Source organism: Brachycentrus maculatus, unplaced genomic scaffold (genome assembly GCF_059751285.1).
Source record: "Brachycentrus maculatus isolate JH-2025_06_01 unplaced genomic scaffold, ASM5975128v1 h1tg000241l, whole genome shotgun sequence".
In the NCBI taxonomy this organism is placed as follows: Eukaryota; Metazoa; Arthropoda; class Insecta; order Trichoptera; family Brachycentridae; genus Brachycentrus; species Brachycentrus maculatus.
The window spans coordinates 185,455-203,124 of NW_028280992.1; the positions used below are offsets into that span (position 1 = coordinate 185,455).

Here is a 17,670-nt window from a genome sequence, read left to right on the forward strand (position 1 = left end):
TACAAATTTTGACGCAGATACATGGATTAATAAAACAAGCTAATTCTTGCACAAATTTAACTTATTTTTTATTACTCAGTTTAGTGATTGTATTGTACAATACTAAAACTGCCATGGTCAGGATTAACCTGTTCGTTTGCCTGCGAGTTTCTGCGCAAAAATATATATGGAGTGAGTTTTCTTTATAATTTTTGAGTTTAATTTCCCGTCTCTGATTTATGATATTCTTAAAATCTTTTAATTTCAGTCATGCCACCCGGAGTTCGAAATCTGTCTTCGAACTATTCATAATCATCACAAACTGTCAACAAAATATGGGGATGCGTTTTTCATCTTTTAAAGATGATGTTGTAAATCAAACCACGTCTTCGAATTTTTTTTCGGTAAAATAAGAAGCTAAGTTATTTGGATTATTAAAAGTAACAACTAAAGACTTTTTTTTAAAGTACCATTTCGTTATTAATGATATGATTTATTTTCTTGTAGGTAGGTAGGTACTTGATATAAGAATTGAAAATAGAAGATTTTTATGATTTATTATTAGATTAAAACCAATATTTTTAGCTTTTCCACTTTTTTATTTGACCAGCGACCGGGTTTCGTCGGTAACGACGAAACCCGGTCGCTGGTCAAATAAAAAAGTGGAAAAGCTAAAAATATTGGTTTTAATCTAATAATAAATTAAAAATGCAATTCCATCACGAAGTGTCAGTGGATAATATAGATTTTTATGATCTCATTTTTATAAAACCACTTATTATTTGATTTTTAGTTTAGATAATTGGTGAAAAATTCCGGTTCACGGTATTCATTTTATAACTGTCAACTGTCGCTTTAACACATAATGTAACAAATATCAGAAAAACGTAATATAATTTCTTAGAAAAATACGACCTTTAAGAAAAGATCTTCAGATTTACCTTTAAGATTCCATTCAGATGAACGATTTGGATGCTATTTTTATACTTTTTGACATCTCAATACTCTTTTTCATCTCGAAGAATATAGTAATTTAGATATTTACATACGTGCATCATTCACCATTCTACCTTACAACCGCACTACTCAAATTTTCGAAACTTCTAGATACATATTTGATCAATCTCATAATACATTACATATGAGTTTACAACGACCATCTATGTTGGGTTGAGAAAGCTTTTATTCAGCAGAGACGCTTTTATTTGGATGTATCCAAGATTTGAATCCTGGATTATTTTTACATACTGGGAAACGCTTGAAAACATGATTAATTTTTTTCATGCAGCTTACAATTTGACCAGTTATTTCCCTTAATTATTATTTAAAACATTTTGAATATATCCAAATAGTTTTTCACATGAGTGGAGAAAATTCGGATTTGTGAACAATTATTTGGACGCTCTCAAAATGTTGAGAATCGGTTTACTTTAAAACTGCCACCCCTAATAATAATTGTTACCCTATGCTGAATAGTCTCAGAAATACATATTATTCTTGTAGTCTTTAAAGACGTTTCATTTCGACGCAGTTGTAAGACCATAGCAGACAGGTTGGGTAATATTTAAAAAATGTGTCATTTCATTAACGCACCAAATTATAAATGGCCTCATTAGGTTTCACATTTTGCGCCGCGCTTAGATAAAATGTACACTTTTACTGCGAGTTTATGCTGCTTTACTGCACGGCTGCCCCAGCGCGGCCGGGCAATTTCGAGTTCTGAAAATATTAACGACTACCCTTTTAAGACTAATAAATAGTTTATTGCGGTTAATAAATCCCATGTCCCTGAACTAACGGCCGCTTTGTCTTTCCTCGTTACAGGAGTTCGCCACACTCACGAAGGAGCTGAACATCGTCAGAGAGAAGCTGCTGGAGAGGGAAGAGGAGATCTCCGAACTCAAGGCGGAAAGAAACAACACAAGAGTGAGTAATTCCCGAACAGATTAACTTTGTTTTTGTTTTTACATTTCGGAGTGTTTTCAAAAGAATTTCATCGCTGAGTACTTGACAGTGTTGAATTGTTTATGACTCTGAGATACAAAGAATGTTCGCTTCAGCCCTCGCGCTTTTCCTTTAACTCTTTGATACTTCCAATAGGGAGTTGTTGAAAACATAGTTCCTCGCGCTCCGACGCTACCTCCTGAAAATTTTATAGACTTTTACCTCACCCAAAAGCAAACGACTCCACGACTCCAGATTTCCGCTAAATATCGACCAAAAACTATCGGTCGAAAACAAAACTATATTTTTACAAAATGTTGAGTGTGTTCAAACACGTGTTCTACAAATAATGTAATACAAATCTGGATTATCTCCAATTAGGAGTCAATTTTCACATTATTTTTTGACATCTGAACATGGATGAGGATGAATACGGAAGTCTGGGAAGTCGAAAACAAAACTATCTTTTTACAACATTTTGAGTGTGCCCAAACACATGTTCTATAAATAATGTAATACAAATCTTGATGATCTCCAATTAGTAGTCTATTTTTACATTATGTTTTGACATCTGAACATAGATGAGGAAGAATACGGAAATCTGGGAAGTCGAAAACAAAACTATCTTTTTACAACATTTTGAGTGTGCCCAAACACATGTTCTACAAATAATTTAATACAAATCTAGAATATCTCCAACTAGGAGTCGATTTTTACATTATTTTTTGACATCTGAACATAGATGAGGAATAATACGGAAGTCTAGATATTTACAGGGCTTAGGCTTGGTTAAGTGCACTTTACACACGTGTAACATTCACCAGTTCTACGATTAACAGTCACTGAGATGTCGAAAAATAATTTTAAAAATGACTCCTAATTAGAGATAATCCAGATATTATATGGTAAATAAATTAACTGGTGAAATTATTAACAGTCATCTATGTTGGATAGAAAAAAAGCTCTTATTTATCAGACCCTTTTATTTATATGCAAGATCCAAACCCTGGATTCTTTTTATATACCGTAGATCGGGGCTTCTTGATCTTTGATGTGTTACTTGAGCCCAGTACAAAAAAATATGTATTTGGTCTACAATAAAGGACGTATCGTGACAATGAGTGTCACCTGTCAGGGAAACAACGAATCATGTCGATACGTTCATTATTGTAGACCAAATACAGATCTAAATATTTTTTGTACTGGGCTCAAGTAACACATCAAAGTTCAAGAAGCCCCGTTCTACGGTACTGGGAAACACCGGATAACACGATTTTATTTATTTGTAGCTTATAATTTGACCAGTTATTTTTTTCTGATAATAGTGATCAAAGCTAAAAAATTAGCCGGCTTATTTAAAAAAAAAGCCAAGGCCGTGTAGTTCTCATATTTATAATTGAATTATCTTTTGTATATAAACGGAATATATTAAAATAACTAGTGGCTTTGGTGCATATTACCCCTTCATTTGCACAAATTCATCTCTTTGGTTTTTAAACTGCGCAGATGTTTTTCATTTTAAACGGATTTTATGAAAATTGGATTGTACCGCCGAATCAATTAAAATACTAAATGTCTTAATTACTCCATCAGCATAATAGTATTATGTTATTATACAAGACTGCAAAAGTATTGTCTTACATAATTCATTTGTTAAGTAAGATTCTTCTTCTTTTCTTTTCGTATCAGACGGTGCATGGCGTACTGCATTACATTTTTAGTATTTTAGTATTTTCATCTGTAAAAAAACAGCAATGTGATATAGTAAAATAACAAATAAATATCTGTGGAAAATTATGTATGTAGAATATTCCAATGTGTGTGGAAAAAAAACTATGTAGTTGTTATTTTATTATATAAAATGCAGTTCCACCAAGAAATGTACAGTACAAAACATAAATCTAATAAAATAGTATGATTCCAACAAAAGCAATTAGATTTTTCCTACTTTACTGTGAGGAGTTTCTGAGTGAAATTCTGCACCCCACTCTAAAACACGGTCTTTATATTTTTATTTAATTTTATTTTATTTCCTTTATTGTTTGTACGCTGCTTATATGCACAAGGTAAATTTACAAAAGAGAGATTGTCACATATATTCTACAGTGTTACATAACACAGTCTATATTGCATTCGAGTACATGACCTCGGTATGCTGATGCCAATATTCACACGACCGGGCACTCCAAATTTCCCTACGCTCGCAAAATGTATCGTACATCGTCACTTCTCTTCTAGGGTCAACAAATGCACATTACCGAGCGCCATCCATCTAGTACCATTACTTCTTTGTAACCCTTATCCTCAGAATGTCGAAAATTTAAATGTATTCCTTTCAAATAACACAGGTAATTTAACAATTTCTACATCCGAGGCTGTTAGAAAATTTTATTAGCGTTTTCCACCGCATTCAAATGGCTTATTTATTCAAAGCGAGCTGTTTTAATTATACAGAATCCTGATTAAACATTTAATACGGACAACGCTACTGTTTGGTTTAATTTACAGCCAGCTCATGAAATTAACGAGATGCGTTTATTAAATCACGTTACCTGATCATTTCACTAATTGATATCTAGCTGCAATATTGATTTATCGATTGAATACGACGATACCTTTGTGTTATTTATTGTTTCGGCATTTACTTGGGTAAGACATGATTAAATTATAAATAAATCACTTTTTTTTATCACTTGCGTATTATATTTTAATGACTAGTTTTGAAAGCTACAGATGCTTCCATCTACGGGTTCAAATATAAACTTAAGCATTGGTGCTTTATGCTTTATATATTAAATGTAAAAATCAAACACTGGTTTTTAGAGTTTATTAAATTGTATTTAATTTTCATACTAATATAATTAGGGAAATAATTGTCATAAATATAACTTTTTATATATTTTTAACAATAAAATACAATTAAGTAGACACTAAAAACCAGTGTTTGATTTTAACATTTAATATATTTAATTAAAATGGAGTTCTAAAAATTAAACGCCAAATCTATAAATAATACTTTATGATTTAGTTTATATTCAAACCCGTAGATGGAAGCATCTGTAGCTTTCTTAACTGTTATATCTTCAAACCCTTATCCGCATCCCAATGGTGCATAGGGCACTGCATCATATAAACGCAGTGTTATCTTTATCGTTAACACATGAAGGAATGGTGATCAGGTCTTCATCGCTTCAGATCGATTCAGGTGCCAGTCCAGGGTGACAAATATTAAAGTGAAAAAATCACTTATGTTAATTTGACCCCCCCCTGGGAATCGAACCCTTGACCTAAACAACACGGTAGCTAAACATGCTGACCATTACACTACGGAGGCGGACTAAATGTAATATTCAAGTGTCAAAAAACAATTGTTTCGTTTACAATTTGATACCTTTGTGAATGTGTTGTTTTGTGGATATTGCGTTTTTGCCCTTGCCCAAATCGTGAGTAATTTTTTCGAGTTCAAATGTTAAACGCCGACCTTTGAGTCTTGCAGTACCTACAATCGCTCGTCCCTTCTGGGAATTTATCACTTTTGCTTATCCTTGTCCTTAAAGCCGTAAAGGCTTCATCACCACAATCCGGGTAAAGCTATATCGGTGTTTAGTTTTTTCCACTTTTCCCCTGCCTGCACTTTCCTTTCAATTCGGCCGGTAAACAAATTGGATGGAAATGTTAACGACACTGTCGCAGCCGGTGGCGGGGTTGTTCGAGCTTCCCCGGTCTGGTCCGCGCCCCACACGCGCGGAGTGACTCCCGTTTCATCGCTTTGTTTCCCTTTTTCTGCCCTTTTATTTATTCAGAACTTTGGTTCGCTCCCCGCTGAATTGGATTTAAAATTCATTTATTTTTATTTATTTTGGATTTATACGAAATCGCCCGTTTGCTGTGCTCGCGGTGGTGAGTGCTTTTACATCGCTTGCCTTAACGTGTTTTCACATGCTTTTATTAGGATAATGATTTTTTTATTTGAGTTACGAGGCAGGCTTTATTTTGGAGATATGTCGATCTTGACATTGTGTGCAACCTACTCTCTGATAGTAATCATTTATTGTATTATTGTTGTATAACGATTTTCGACAGTTATATTAACTAACTAACTAACTAACCATCACGCCGCTTCTCCGCAGGGGTAGGCAGAGAGAATAGAGCGCCACACCACTCTGTCCTTGCAGACGTTCACGTTCATGCATCTCCTCATACATACCCGCCGATTGTTACGACTCCTAACCTGACCACTTTCAAGTATTTGGCATACCTGATCGTGCCATGTTTTTCTCGGTCTTCCTCTGCTTCTTTTCCCACTAACATTCGCCTCATAAATTTGTTTTACCGTTCTTTCCTCACTCATTCGTTCCACATGTCCAAACCATCTCAACACACCTTTCTTAATTTTATCGATAATGCTTATCTCAGCTTTGCATTCATTCCTTATTTCACTATTCGCACATCTATCATACATCGTTCGCACATCTATCATACAGTTATATTCATCGTTATAATACACGAGGACATAATAAAATACATACATGTGGAGCCGATAAACACAAATTAGTTTGGAGTAAGGTCCTTACAATATGTATTTTCAATACCCATATTAACAGCTGGTTAAGCCTGATATATTAAAAAGAACCCAGTCAGGGATCCAAAATGAATGAACGGAAAAAAATACATTATGGAAAGATATTTGTGTTAGTGATTAGTTATATTTTTTCATTTTTTTGTTTTGACGTGCTTCTTACCTTATATTTTTTTGTATGACTATTTACGGTACCTTTTATTGCTTTATATTTTACATTTTACCCTGTGCTTTTTTATTTGTTTTTCAGTCTTGTCCCATGTCCCAAAACGAGTAATGGAAATTATTCATCGGGAATATTATAAACATATGTGACTCATGTATGTCATATGTTTAAATAAAATAATTTCCGTATATACATTCGCGAAATGAGTTTTCACGTTCGACGTTGGAAAAAAAATCACATTCGCTGGAATTTCAAATTAAAATTGGCACGTTCTTTCGCGTGCTTTTTGTCAAGCTAATGTCGGTGATTATGTATTCCGCGAACTGTCTCTCGGCTCCTGAAAACTGTCGGAGAAAAATATTTCACATCAGGGCTGTTTGCAATGTGATTTGTTATTTTTCTCGCCTCTCGCACTCGTTTCTTTGGTCCTTTTATCACCGCACTGAATTGATCAGTCGTGTTTGATTTATTCACCACGCGACGTCCCTCCAAAGCTCGACGAATTGTCAAATTTGTTTCCATTTGACGTCTTCTTTTGATTCGGTCCTTCGCATTGCGCGAAGGAGTTGAGCAGTGGCTCTTAACTGGTGCTCCGCGGAGTACTGGTGATCCGCGAAATTATGAAAACCAAAATTTTATATACTTAGAACAATTGGAAATATCATGTGTGTTATGCGTAGCGATTTATACAGACGGTGCTCTATCAATGGTAGGTTCATGGAAAGGATTGTGACCCTTGATTTGTGAACCTTAGCTTGACATTTTAGATGGAAATGAGAGTATTTATATCAAATATCAGACCTAACATTGCTGAAATTTGTAAAAGCCGACAAGCTCAGGTGTCACATTAAATAATTTTCGCCGCAAAAAGTTTAATTGGAGTAATCATCTTTTGTTTTTAGTTAATGTTGTTTTTTACTTGCTGTAATCTGTTTTATTTTTTATAAAAGTTTTCTTTGTATTTTTTTGGATCATTAGTTTTGGTGTACCGCGAATTTTCCTTATGCTTAAAGGTGCTGCCTGAGTTCAAAAAGGTTCAGAACCACTGAGTTAGAGTGATGCTGGGACCGATAAATAATATTACTACTTTCGTGGGATTCGCCAATTTTCCCCCTAATATTATAATACTCCCCTTTCTTATCTTTGCATTTTACACTTTTGATTACACACCGTAAACATTTCATCACAATGTTTGCTCTGTGTTCCTTGAATAATATTATCCATAACTCAGCCCGCTAACTGAGAAGCCTTTGAAAATATTTTGAAATTTATCGAAAATGTTATGAAATCTGAAAAATATTATAGCGTCGATTATGCTTTCGTGTTTGTTATAATAATTTGGTATTTTATAAGTTAAAACATTGTCACAGCTTTATAGGGAAAATTTTTGTTATTAATCTTAGTTATCCAGTTGTTTGACAGTTTTTGACCATGCTAAGCTCTATTTTCAAACTTGTCAGTAAGTAGACTAAAAATACATTGAAAAAAAATAACTGCTTGCTGCTGTATCCACCTGCTCCAGTAATCGATATTTAACTTGTAATCTATGACCAGTTTTATTTATAATACTGTTATTATCAAATATTTATTAATTTTACTTTATTTGGAAATTTAACAGTTACGTTATCCATTAACGTGAACGAGTAACACAAAACAGATATTTTTACTATTTCAGTTACAAAAATTAACATATATAAGTTATTAAAAATGCCTGGAAGAGGGACGAGAGAGAGGAAAAGGGGAAAAGGGGAAAAGGGAAAGATCAAAGCTCAAGTCAAAAACAAATTATATGACTATAGGGACACACTACGATATGAATGTCGACTTACAATGTAAGCGATCGCAGTGCTGACAATGTCGAGTAGAACATCTATTGGTGAGATGAAAACAAGCTTTTTATTGAGCAGAAACTCTTTTATTAGTATGTGAGGTCCGAATCCTGCATTATAATCACACACATGAGAAACGCCAGAAAAAAACATTTTCATTTTTATCATTTGAGTTTATAATTTGACCAGTATTCTTTGGTAAAACAAAATTCCTATATTCATCGTTGATCAACTTTGATGAACGATAAATATAGGAACTTTTACCAGAGAATACTGGTCAAATTATAAGCTAAAATGATAAAAATGAAAATGACATTTTCTGGCGTTTCTCATGTGTGTGATTATAATCCAGGATTCGGACTTCACATACTAATAAATGAGTTTCTGCTCAATAAAAACCTTCTTTTCATCTCACCAATAGATGTTTCAAGTGAAGTTCTAGTGATTCAAGAACACTGTTTCAAAATGGGTTCATATATATAGAACTTCCAAGAATTTGGGTAGTGTGGTTGTCAATAATGGGTAGAATTGGTGAATGTTACACGCGTGTAAAGTGATTACTTAAACCAGCCTATGACGGTCGTCAGCCCCGTAAATGCCCAGACTTCCATACATCTTTGATGAGATGTCAAAAAATAACTTTGTTTAGAGTTTTTTTTTACTCGTAGGAAGCGCTAAGGTGTCAGTTGTCCTTGTGATACGACTGGAAATCCTAAAACATACGCGTTCCAGCAATTTTGGCGGATCAATGTGCTAGTTGAGCAATTTTTAAAATAAGATAATATAATCATAATGTTGCTATGCGTAGCCAACAGTTTAAATATTACGTTGTACAATATTCATATCTTGAAAGCATTCCCGTTAACCATATCGTGGAGAGAACTAACTTAATATATTGTAATTTGGGATTAATTAGCGCAATAAAGGAAGCATGCCTTCTTGAAATTCCATATGATGTTAGCTTTATTGATTTGTTAGTATATTCCAGGCTTCTCTTATTTACCACAATGATATTTTACTAAGGATTAAATTTAAGTAACTAAAGTCATATGACTACATACGCGTACAAAGCTTTTGTTTCGTCTATATGTATGTAATTATAACAAATCGTCGAATATAATATCTTGTTTCAACAAATAATCAAAGATATTTGACTTAATCTCAAGATATTCAATGTTGATCGCGATTTTTTTTAAACATTTTGTCTTTGCATAACAATTCGTCGAATATAATATCTTGTTTCAGCAAATAATCAAAGACATCTGACTTAATCTCAACATATTCAATGTTGATCGCGATTTTTATTTAAACATTTTGTCTTTGCATAACAATTCGTCGAATATAATATCTTGTTTCAGCAAATAATCAAAGACATCTGACTTAATCTCAACATGTTCAATGTTGATCGCGATTTTTATTTAAACATTTTGTCTTTGCATACCAATTCGTCGAATATAATATCTTGTTTCAGCAAATAATCGAAGATATCTGACTTAATCTCAAGATGTTCAATGTTGATCGCGATTTTTTTTTAACATTTCGTCAGCCAGAATTTTCTTGAAATTTTATTTTGTAATAAAATTTCTAACCGGTTTCAACAAGCACTTTGTCTTCATCAAGGAAGGATACATACCTATCCAGCTTGTCGAAACGGTTTGGAAAAATAGTTCCCAGATAAAAGTGGCTAAAACGAAGTTTCAGTTTTATTTATTTTATAATGATTTTTAATATTGGTTATGCAAGGAAAATAAAGTTTATAAAATGTGCCTTAAAGAAATCAAATAAATATTGAAATTAGTTTGAAAATGCCCTAACACGGCGAAACAACTGTCACTTTTTTTTTTTTAAAATAAAATAAATAATTTGGTAGTCTCAAATCAGTGCTTGATTTAAATATTCAAAATATACAGGGTTGTTCATTTCGTGGTTTCAAGATGAAAACGCTGGCACTTGACGCCTGTCGAACTCAACTGTCATATGAAGTGTCAAAGTATTAGTTGAATGTTTGCCATTTACGATTATGCATCGTTCAACAAATGAACAACGATTTGAAATTATTATAACTTACTATAAAAGTGGTGATTTAAACGTAGCCACTTTTCGCGCACTATACACGCTGAAGGCTAAGGCTATGCAAAGGACCATGTTTATGCGAATAATCTCCGAGCTCTAGATGCATTTAAAACCAACATTACTCAAGTTATGGCTGAGAAATCCCCCGAAATGTGGCAATAATCAAAGATACATGTTAGCCAGATAATTCATAAAAAATGTATCACTGTGTGTGTTTTATTTAGCTTTTCTTTCGAAACTGAAAAATGAATGACCCTGTATATTGAAATTATAGAACACTATACTAGTGTTCGCCCCCTAGGAAAATGGTAACCAATGTTTACTCGTATATTGTACATACATAGTTCACTTCGACATCATAGAACACATCTTGTGAGTTCATCTTACATCATCCTTCTACATGCTTTCAGTTGAGGCACTTTAATTTTCTATCGTTGGCCTCTAGGCAAATAAATGCTCTGCTAGCGGCTCCGAACCAATGTTTATATTGTTGTTCACACGTCATAGAGCTTTAGAAAACTAGGACACCCCCTCCCCCCCCGTTAGAGCAAACGTGATAAATCTATCTATACTCACATTTAATATGAAAATTTTATAATTATTACTTTTTTTTACAAAAATGTTTATAATATTAGTAAATAACCACTCACCGAGATTTTTATGTCTACCGGTTTCGAGACGTACCCGTCTCTTCGTCAGGACAATCCTGACGAAGAGACGGGTACGTCTCGAAACCGGTAGACATAAAAATCTCAGTGAGTGGTTATATACTAATATTATTAACATTTTTGTAAAAAAAATAAGTAAAAATGATTAACCACAAAGTAAATGCTTTAAATATTAAAAATATTGAGAATATTTTATAATTATGCTTAAGGCTCAATATACGATAAATTGCAACGTAATTTTCTTTAAACTCAGGTAATATTTGATGTAATTTTAAAAAAAATCTTAAAACAACGTTTTTGTTTTGGAAAAATAAGTTTTTTCTCGAAATAAATATATAGTTATGAAAAGAAAAAAGTTATTGAAACGCAAGGAGTTTAAAAATATATAAAACTATATTCTTTCAAAAAAAGTATAATTCCAATATGTATTCTAAAAAATATTGAGCGCAGAATAACATCCAGCCCTCAGCGCGGCCGCGTTGCGATTTGAGCGTTCGAGATCTCGGCCTTAATTATTATCCAGAGATTGAGATCCTGTTTATCACAAAACTGAAATTAATTTATCTGGCTCCGTGATCCGCATTTGGACTGCACATTAGTTCGTCCTCTTCGACTCTTGAGTGGGGAGAGGAGCAAATTAAATACTTTAAAAATATATATTACTTACCCTAATGTGCAAAGGCAAATAGCCGCAAGTTTAAAAAACAGTAGTTTTGAGATAAACGAGTTTGAAAATGATGATTTTTGCCAAAACATGTATCAAATACAATTTCGCGGCTATTTGGATAGTGAATATCTCAGTACCTAAAGGAAAGAGATCCTGATAGAGAGACTGATCGAATTGCCTTAAAAATCGAATGTTAATGATAAATTAACATTTGACACATGTTTTCACAGGACTGAAGTAGCTGCCTTTTAAATAAAATTGAAATAAAGTTATTCTTGCGAGAAATAAAAGTTTTTAAAAAATGTAGGGTTGAAATTTTTTAACCTAAAATCAGCTCTCTTTGCCGCGACCTTAAAGTTGAAGGATACTTCGAGACTTCCATCCACTTATATTTTTTAAAAGAATTGATCCATGTTAATTATTAAAACTTCCACTTTTTTATTCCCCAAAGAAACGAAGAACCTTCAAACATTTTTCTGTTTTTATTTCAAGCTAAGAATACGCAAAAACCGCAGATTAAGGTTTCTTAGAAAAAGTTTTCATCAAAAATTTTGGCGAATTTCCGCGGATATAAAAAAAAACCCAAGGAATTTTATTTCATTTAGTCCGCTTCTGGCCTTATTTAGTATGAAATGGGTTGTTATAACCCGTTTTGATTTTGTTTATTCAACAAATTAATTAATTCTCCTAAATGAACCAACAGGAAAGTTATACAGACAATAACAATTTTTTTGTTTAATTAGGTTATATTTATTCTAATGTAAACATGGGTACAGGATGTTTCAACGGTAAACGGTCAACGGAAGTAGGGTTATAAAATACCTCAATACATGTCGAAATTAGCCCCCAACGATATTTACTGGTTTGGGAGTTGCGTCATTTGGGTGTTTTTTTGTTTAATTATTTTTTTAAATTACATAATAAATGAGAATAGTATTTGGTGGATCGTTACTTTGAAAACCGACGAAATTGATGGATGAAATTTTTAATTATACGAGTATAATAAGTGTGATGCAAAAGTTTCAGGTAGGCTTATATACGAACCCTTATCCGCACCCCAATGGTGCATAGGGCACTGCATCATATAAATGCAGTGTTATCTTGATCGTTAACACAAGAAGGAACGGTGATCAGCCCTCCGCTTCAGGTACCAGTCAAGGGTAATATTGAATAAATATTAGAGTGAAAAAAATCACTTATATTTATTAGACCCCCCCTCTGGGAATCGAGCCTGGGACCTCCAGAACGGTAGCGGAGCGTGCTGACCATTACACTACGGAGGCGGACAGGCTTGTATGGACCGTGAAATCTTTTGAACAAAAAATGTTTTCCTTAAAAATACCAAGGTGTCATCTATGGATTTCGTTTTGAAAGGCAGGATCAGTCCTTTTTCTGCCTTACATTATGCAACAAAGCTTTTATGAGAATATTTTGAGCGTATCCACATATTCACATATTCTGAATTCTATCGTAGTTAACATATTGTTTATCGAGTTTCATTGATACTCCCCCCACACAGATGAAAAATTGTATTGAGATTCATGAATGTTCACGTTTATATTTTTATTTAACGGGCTTTCGACCTGTTGTTGACTGCTTTGAGTGATCACTTTATAATCTATGTAAAGTTCACCATTCTACTATATAAGTAATATGGTTGTCAATTATGGGTAAAATGACAAATACCCAGACTTATCCAGATTATCTACAAGAGCTATGGATTGCAGACGAATTAGTCGATGGACTTCAAGATCACTTTTCCCATAGCAGTTGTTGTAGCCGATCGAAGCGTGAGACGTCGATAAATCAATTCGTCTGGAATACACTGCTCTTTTAGATACTCTGGAGCCATATTATGTATTTATTTATACATGTATAGACAGAGTTTATGATGAAAGCGTAACCAAAAAGGGACTGCTGAGGGGATAGCTGTGTTTAGATTGGGTATGATTTTATGGAAAAAATATTAAAAATGGGACTTCGACTTAAGTTTATTTGATTGTTGATTATATTTAATTTCTGTTTAACAGTTTTTTTTATTTCTAAAACTTCCAAATTATTAAGTTGACTTGTTCTATTATTAAATTAGTATTATTATGATTAAATTACTATGTTTAGAGTTTGTTCTACTCGTGGAAAGCGGAAAGGTGTCAGAATGTATGCTGAGATAATAATGGTATTGTATATATTTGCAGTTGCTGCTCGAACACCTAGAATGCCTGGTGTCCCGGCACGAGCGCTCGCTGCGCATGACCGTGGTGAAGCGGCAGACGGCGCAGCAGTCGGGCGTGTCCTCCGAGGTGGAGGTGCTCAAGGCGCTCAAGAGCCTCTTCGAGCACCACAAGGCGCTGGACGAGAAGGTGGGTTGTTGTCTAGGCTTAGTGACGGCTGACCTTAAAGGGAGCTCGCGCGAGCCCCTCCTTAATTTAAGAAAACCAACTCACTAACAGTATTCGGCTGTCCAAACTCAAAACACAGTAAGGGACATTTTTTTCTAGTAGGTTTTTTTTGCATTTTTGGACAAAGTAGATTCCACTTTGTCCAAAAATGCAAAAAAAAACGTACTACTAAAAAATGTCCCTTACTGTGTTTTAAGTTTGGACTGCCGTATTACGTATCTTGTATTACAGGGTGGCGCGAAATTAATAACCCTATCGGAAGGTGTTATAATTTTTGCAAATGGCGTCGTACGTCAATCATATTTGACACTTAAACTAGACAGCTGCAGTATACATTTTATGTATTTTTTTAAAACACCGTTTTTGCATTGATAAAATAAGTTTTTCTTCGAAATAATTACATGGTTATGAAAAGTTATTGATAGGCAAATAGTTAAGAAAAAATATGTAAAAATATTTTTTCCATATATTTATTCTAAAAAATATCCTGTATAAATTCTTTTTAAAAAATCGGGCGTGAAGAGTTATGTAATCTCTCCAGTTGTCGGCCGGTGATTAAATTCTGTGTTTGCGAGTACGGCCTTAAAGACTCAAATCTGGCAGGAGTCTGGGAATTCGGTTCCGCTGACCTCCAAGCGCTCCACGTCTACTCCCGTCTGCCGGGTAATGTAATAAATTATGTATTCTCTTTTAATTTGAGAAAAGATAAAACTTCATTTCGCCGAGGGCAATTCATCTTATTTTCTGTTGAAGTGAACGCCTTTAATCGCGATTTTCGACAGGTTCTTTATTTCGCAAATTCCCGGAGAACTTTGCTTACAATAAAATGCCGTAATTACTCTCCGTTAGGCCCCCCTGCTCTTTCAAAATAGGTCATTATTGCTGGTACTCGCTCCAACACCCGTCGTGAACTTATTGTTCTGTGTATTACACTACAGGGCTGTCCAAACTCAAAACACAGTAAAGGACATTTTTTTGGAGGACGTTTTTTTTGCATTTTTGGACGAAGTTGATTCTTTCATTAATTGATTCGGCAGTCACTTTGTGGTAAAATCTATCCATTTTTAATTAATGTTTTACTTAGTAAATACCACTATTTCTTAAAATATACGGTGTTTGAAAATGATGCGGAATGCATCGAAACACGTGTCACAGTAGATTTTAAGAAATAATGGTATTTACTAAGTAAAACATAAATTTAAAAAAGAAGTTGATTCTACTTAGCCCAAAAATCCAAAAAAACGTACTACAAAAAATGTTCCTTACTGTGTTTTAAGTTTGGACAGCCGTACATCTGCGAAACAATTTCGTTTTTATGACAATATTTTCTTATGTACAAAGTAAGGTAATCTTAGTAAGGCTTCGGTTTTTTTTTTTAATTTAATTTCCTTCTCTTAAGAAGAATATTTTGCTGTTCATATCTATAAAATATGCTTGAATATTTAGCAATGCTTTCATAACGATTCGTTCTTATTATTTATATCTTAAATTTGTATCACTAATTAATATTTAGAATTAAACTAGACTGCTAGATCTGCGAAACAATTTCGTTTTTATGACAATATTTTCTTATGTACAAAGTAATCTTAGTAAGGTTTCGTTTTTTTTTTTAAATTTAATTTCCCTCTCTTAAGAAGAATATTTTGCTGTTCATATCTATAAAATATGCTTGAATATTTAGCAATGCTTTCATAACGATTCGTTCTTATTATCCATGCCTTGAATTTGTATCACTAATTGATATTTATAATTAAACTAGACAAGATGATTACATATTTTACTGAAAGTAACGATAGGCATTCTTCTTCTTCTTCTTCATCCCTTATCCGCACCCCAATGGTGCATAGGGCACTGCATCATATAAACGCAGTATTATCTTGATCGTTAACACATGAAGGAACGGTGATCAGCCTTGTGCTTCAGGTACGAGTCCAGGGTAATATTGAATAAATATTAGAGTGAAAAAATCACTTATACTAGTATTTATTTGACCCCTCCCCCTGGGAATCGAAACCGGAACCTCCAGAACGGTAGCTGAGCGTACTGACCATTACACTGCGGACGCGGACGAGTATTATGTAAAATAATTTAATAATAAAAAAAAGTTTTCTTTTCTAACTTAATAATGCACCACAATGGATTATGTATACATTTTGTATATTGGAGTGAAAAATAATTATTTAGTAATGTCGTTTTGAAATGTTAAAATCACCGTAAATTGTAAAGCGCCTTTTGGATGATTTCTCACGAAAACGGGGCTACATAAATTGTCCTATAAATTAATAAAGCTTGGGGCGTAAGTAATTTTAATGTCATTACCTCGTAACTTTAGAAAACTATGTAGCCTGAAGTTTCAAATTTACGTCTATACAATTCTGGAATCAGGCTCCAAGTTCCTTTTTGTCTACGACGAACTATTTTTTTTTTGATTTTTTAAACTTTTATGTAATAATACACAAGTATTCTAAATAACTGATCGATTCAATGAGAGGATGTGCCCTATTGTCAAACTTGATGAAAATAAGGACCCAACTCTAAAATTTAGAATTCGTTTCACATACTGTGTTTGAAAATGATGCGGAATGTATCGAAACACGTGTCACAAAAGATTTTTAAGGAATAGTGGTATTTACAAAGTGAATCTAAAATCGTTTAAAAAAATGAAAATATTAAAAATGTAACATTTTGACCATTCAAAAACACACAAGCAGTTCTTAATATACGTATGTACTAACTAACTAACTAACTAACCATCACGCCGCTTCCCCGCAGGGGTAGGCAGAGAGAATAGAGCGCCACACCACTCTGTCCTTGCAAACATTCTTCGCCTCTTCCACGTTCATGCATCTCCTCATACATACCCGCCGATTGTTACGACTCCTAACCTGACCACTTTCAAGTATTTGGCATACCTGATCGTGCCATGTTTTTCTCGGTCTTCCTCTGCTTCTTTTCCCGCTAACATTCGCCTCATAAATTTGTTTTACCGTTCTTTCCTCACTCATTCGTTCGACATGTCCAAACCATCTCAACACACCTTTCTTAATTTTATCGATAATATATGTATGTACAAAAGTACGTATGTACAAAAGTACAAAAGTAGAAAAATGTATTTAAAAAATATTTATGGCATTCGCAATAACACATCTTAGTAAAAAAATATATCATCAATTGATTCGGCAGTTACTTTCTGGTAAAATCTATCCATTTTTAATCTACTGTGATACGTGTTTCGATGCATTCCGCATCATATGATGTTTGAAAATGATGCGGAAAGAATCGAAACATGTGTTACAGTAGATTTTAAGAAATAGTGGTACTTTACTAAGTAAAACTTAAATTTAAAAACAAAAAAAAACATGTTTT

The 17,670-nt window shown here is 33.6% G+C and overlaps 1 protein-coding gene across 1 annotated transcript in view; it reads left to right on the forward strand.

Moving 5' to 3' along the window:
- The window catches only part of Liprin-alpha (PTPRF interacting protein alpha), a gene marked incomplete at its 5' end in the record, with an annotated part of 159,083 nt that overhangs the window by 90,785 nt on the left and 50,628 nt on the right, over positions 1-17,670 (forward strand). Inside the window, 2 exons of the mRNA XM_088264993.1 lie at positions 1,804-1,905; positions 14,101-14,265. Of these exons, the coding sequence (XP_088121119.1) occupies positions 1,804-1,905; positions 14,101-14,265 (267 nt within the window). The remainder of the gene's footprint in view (positions 1-1,803; positions 1,906-14,100; positions 14,266-17,670) is intronic.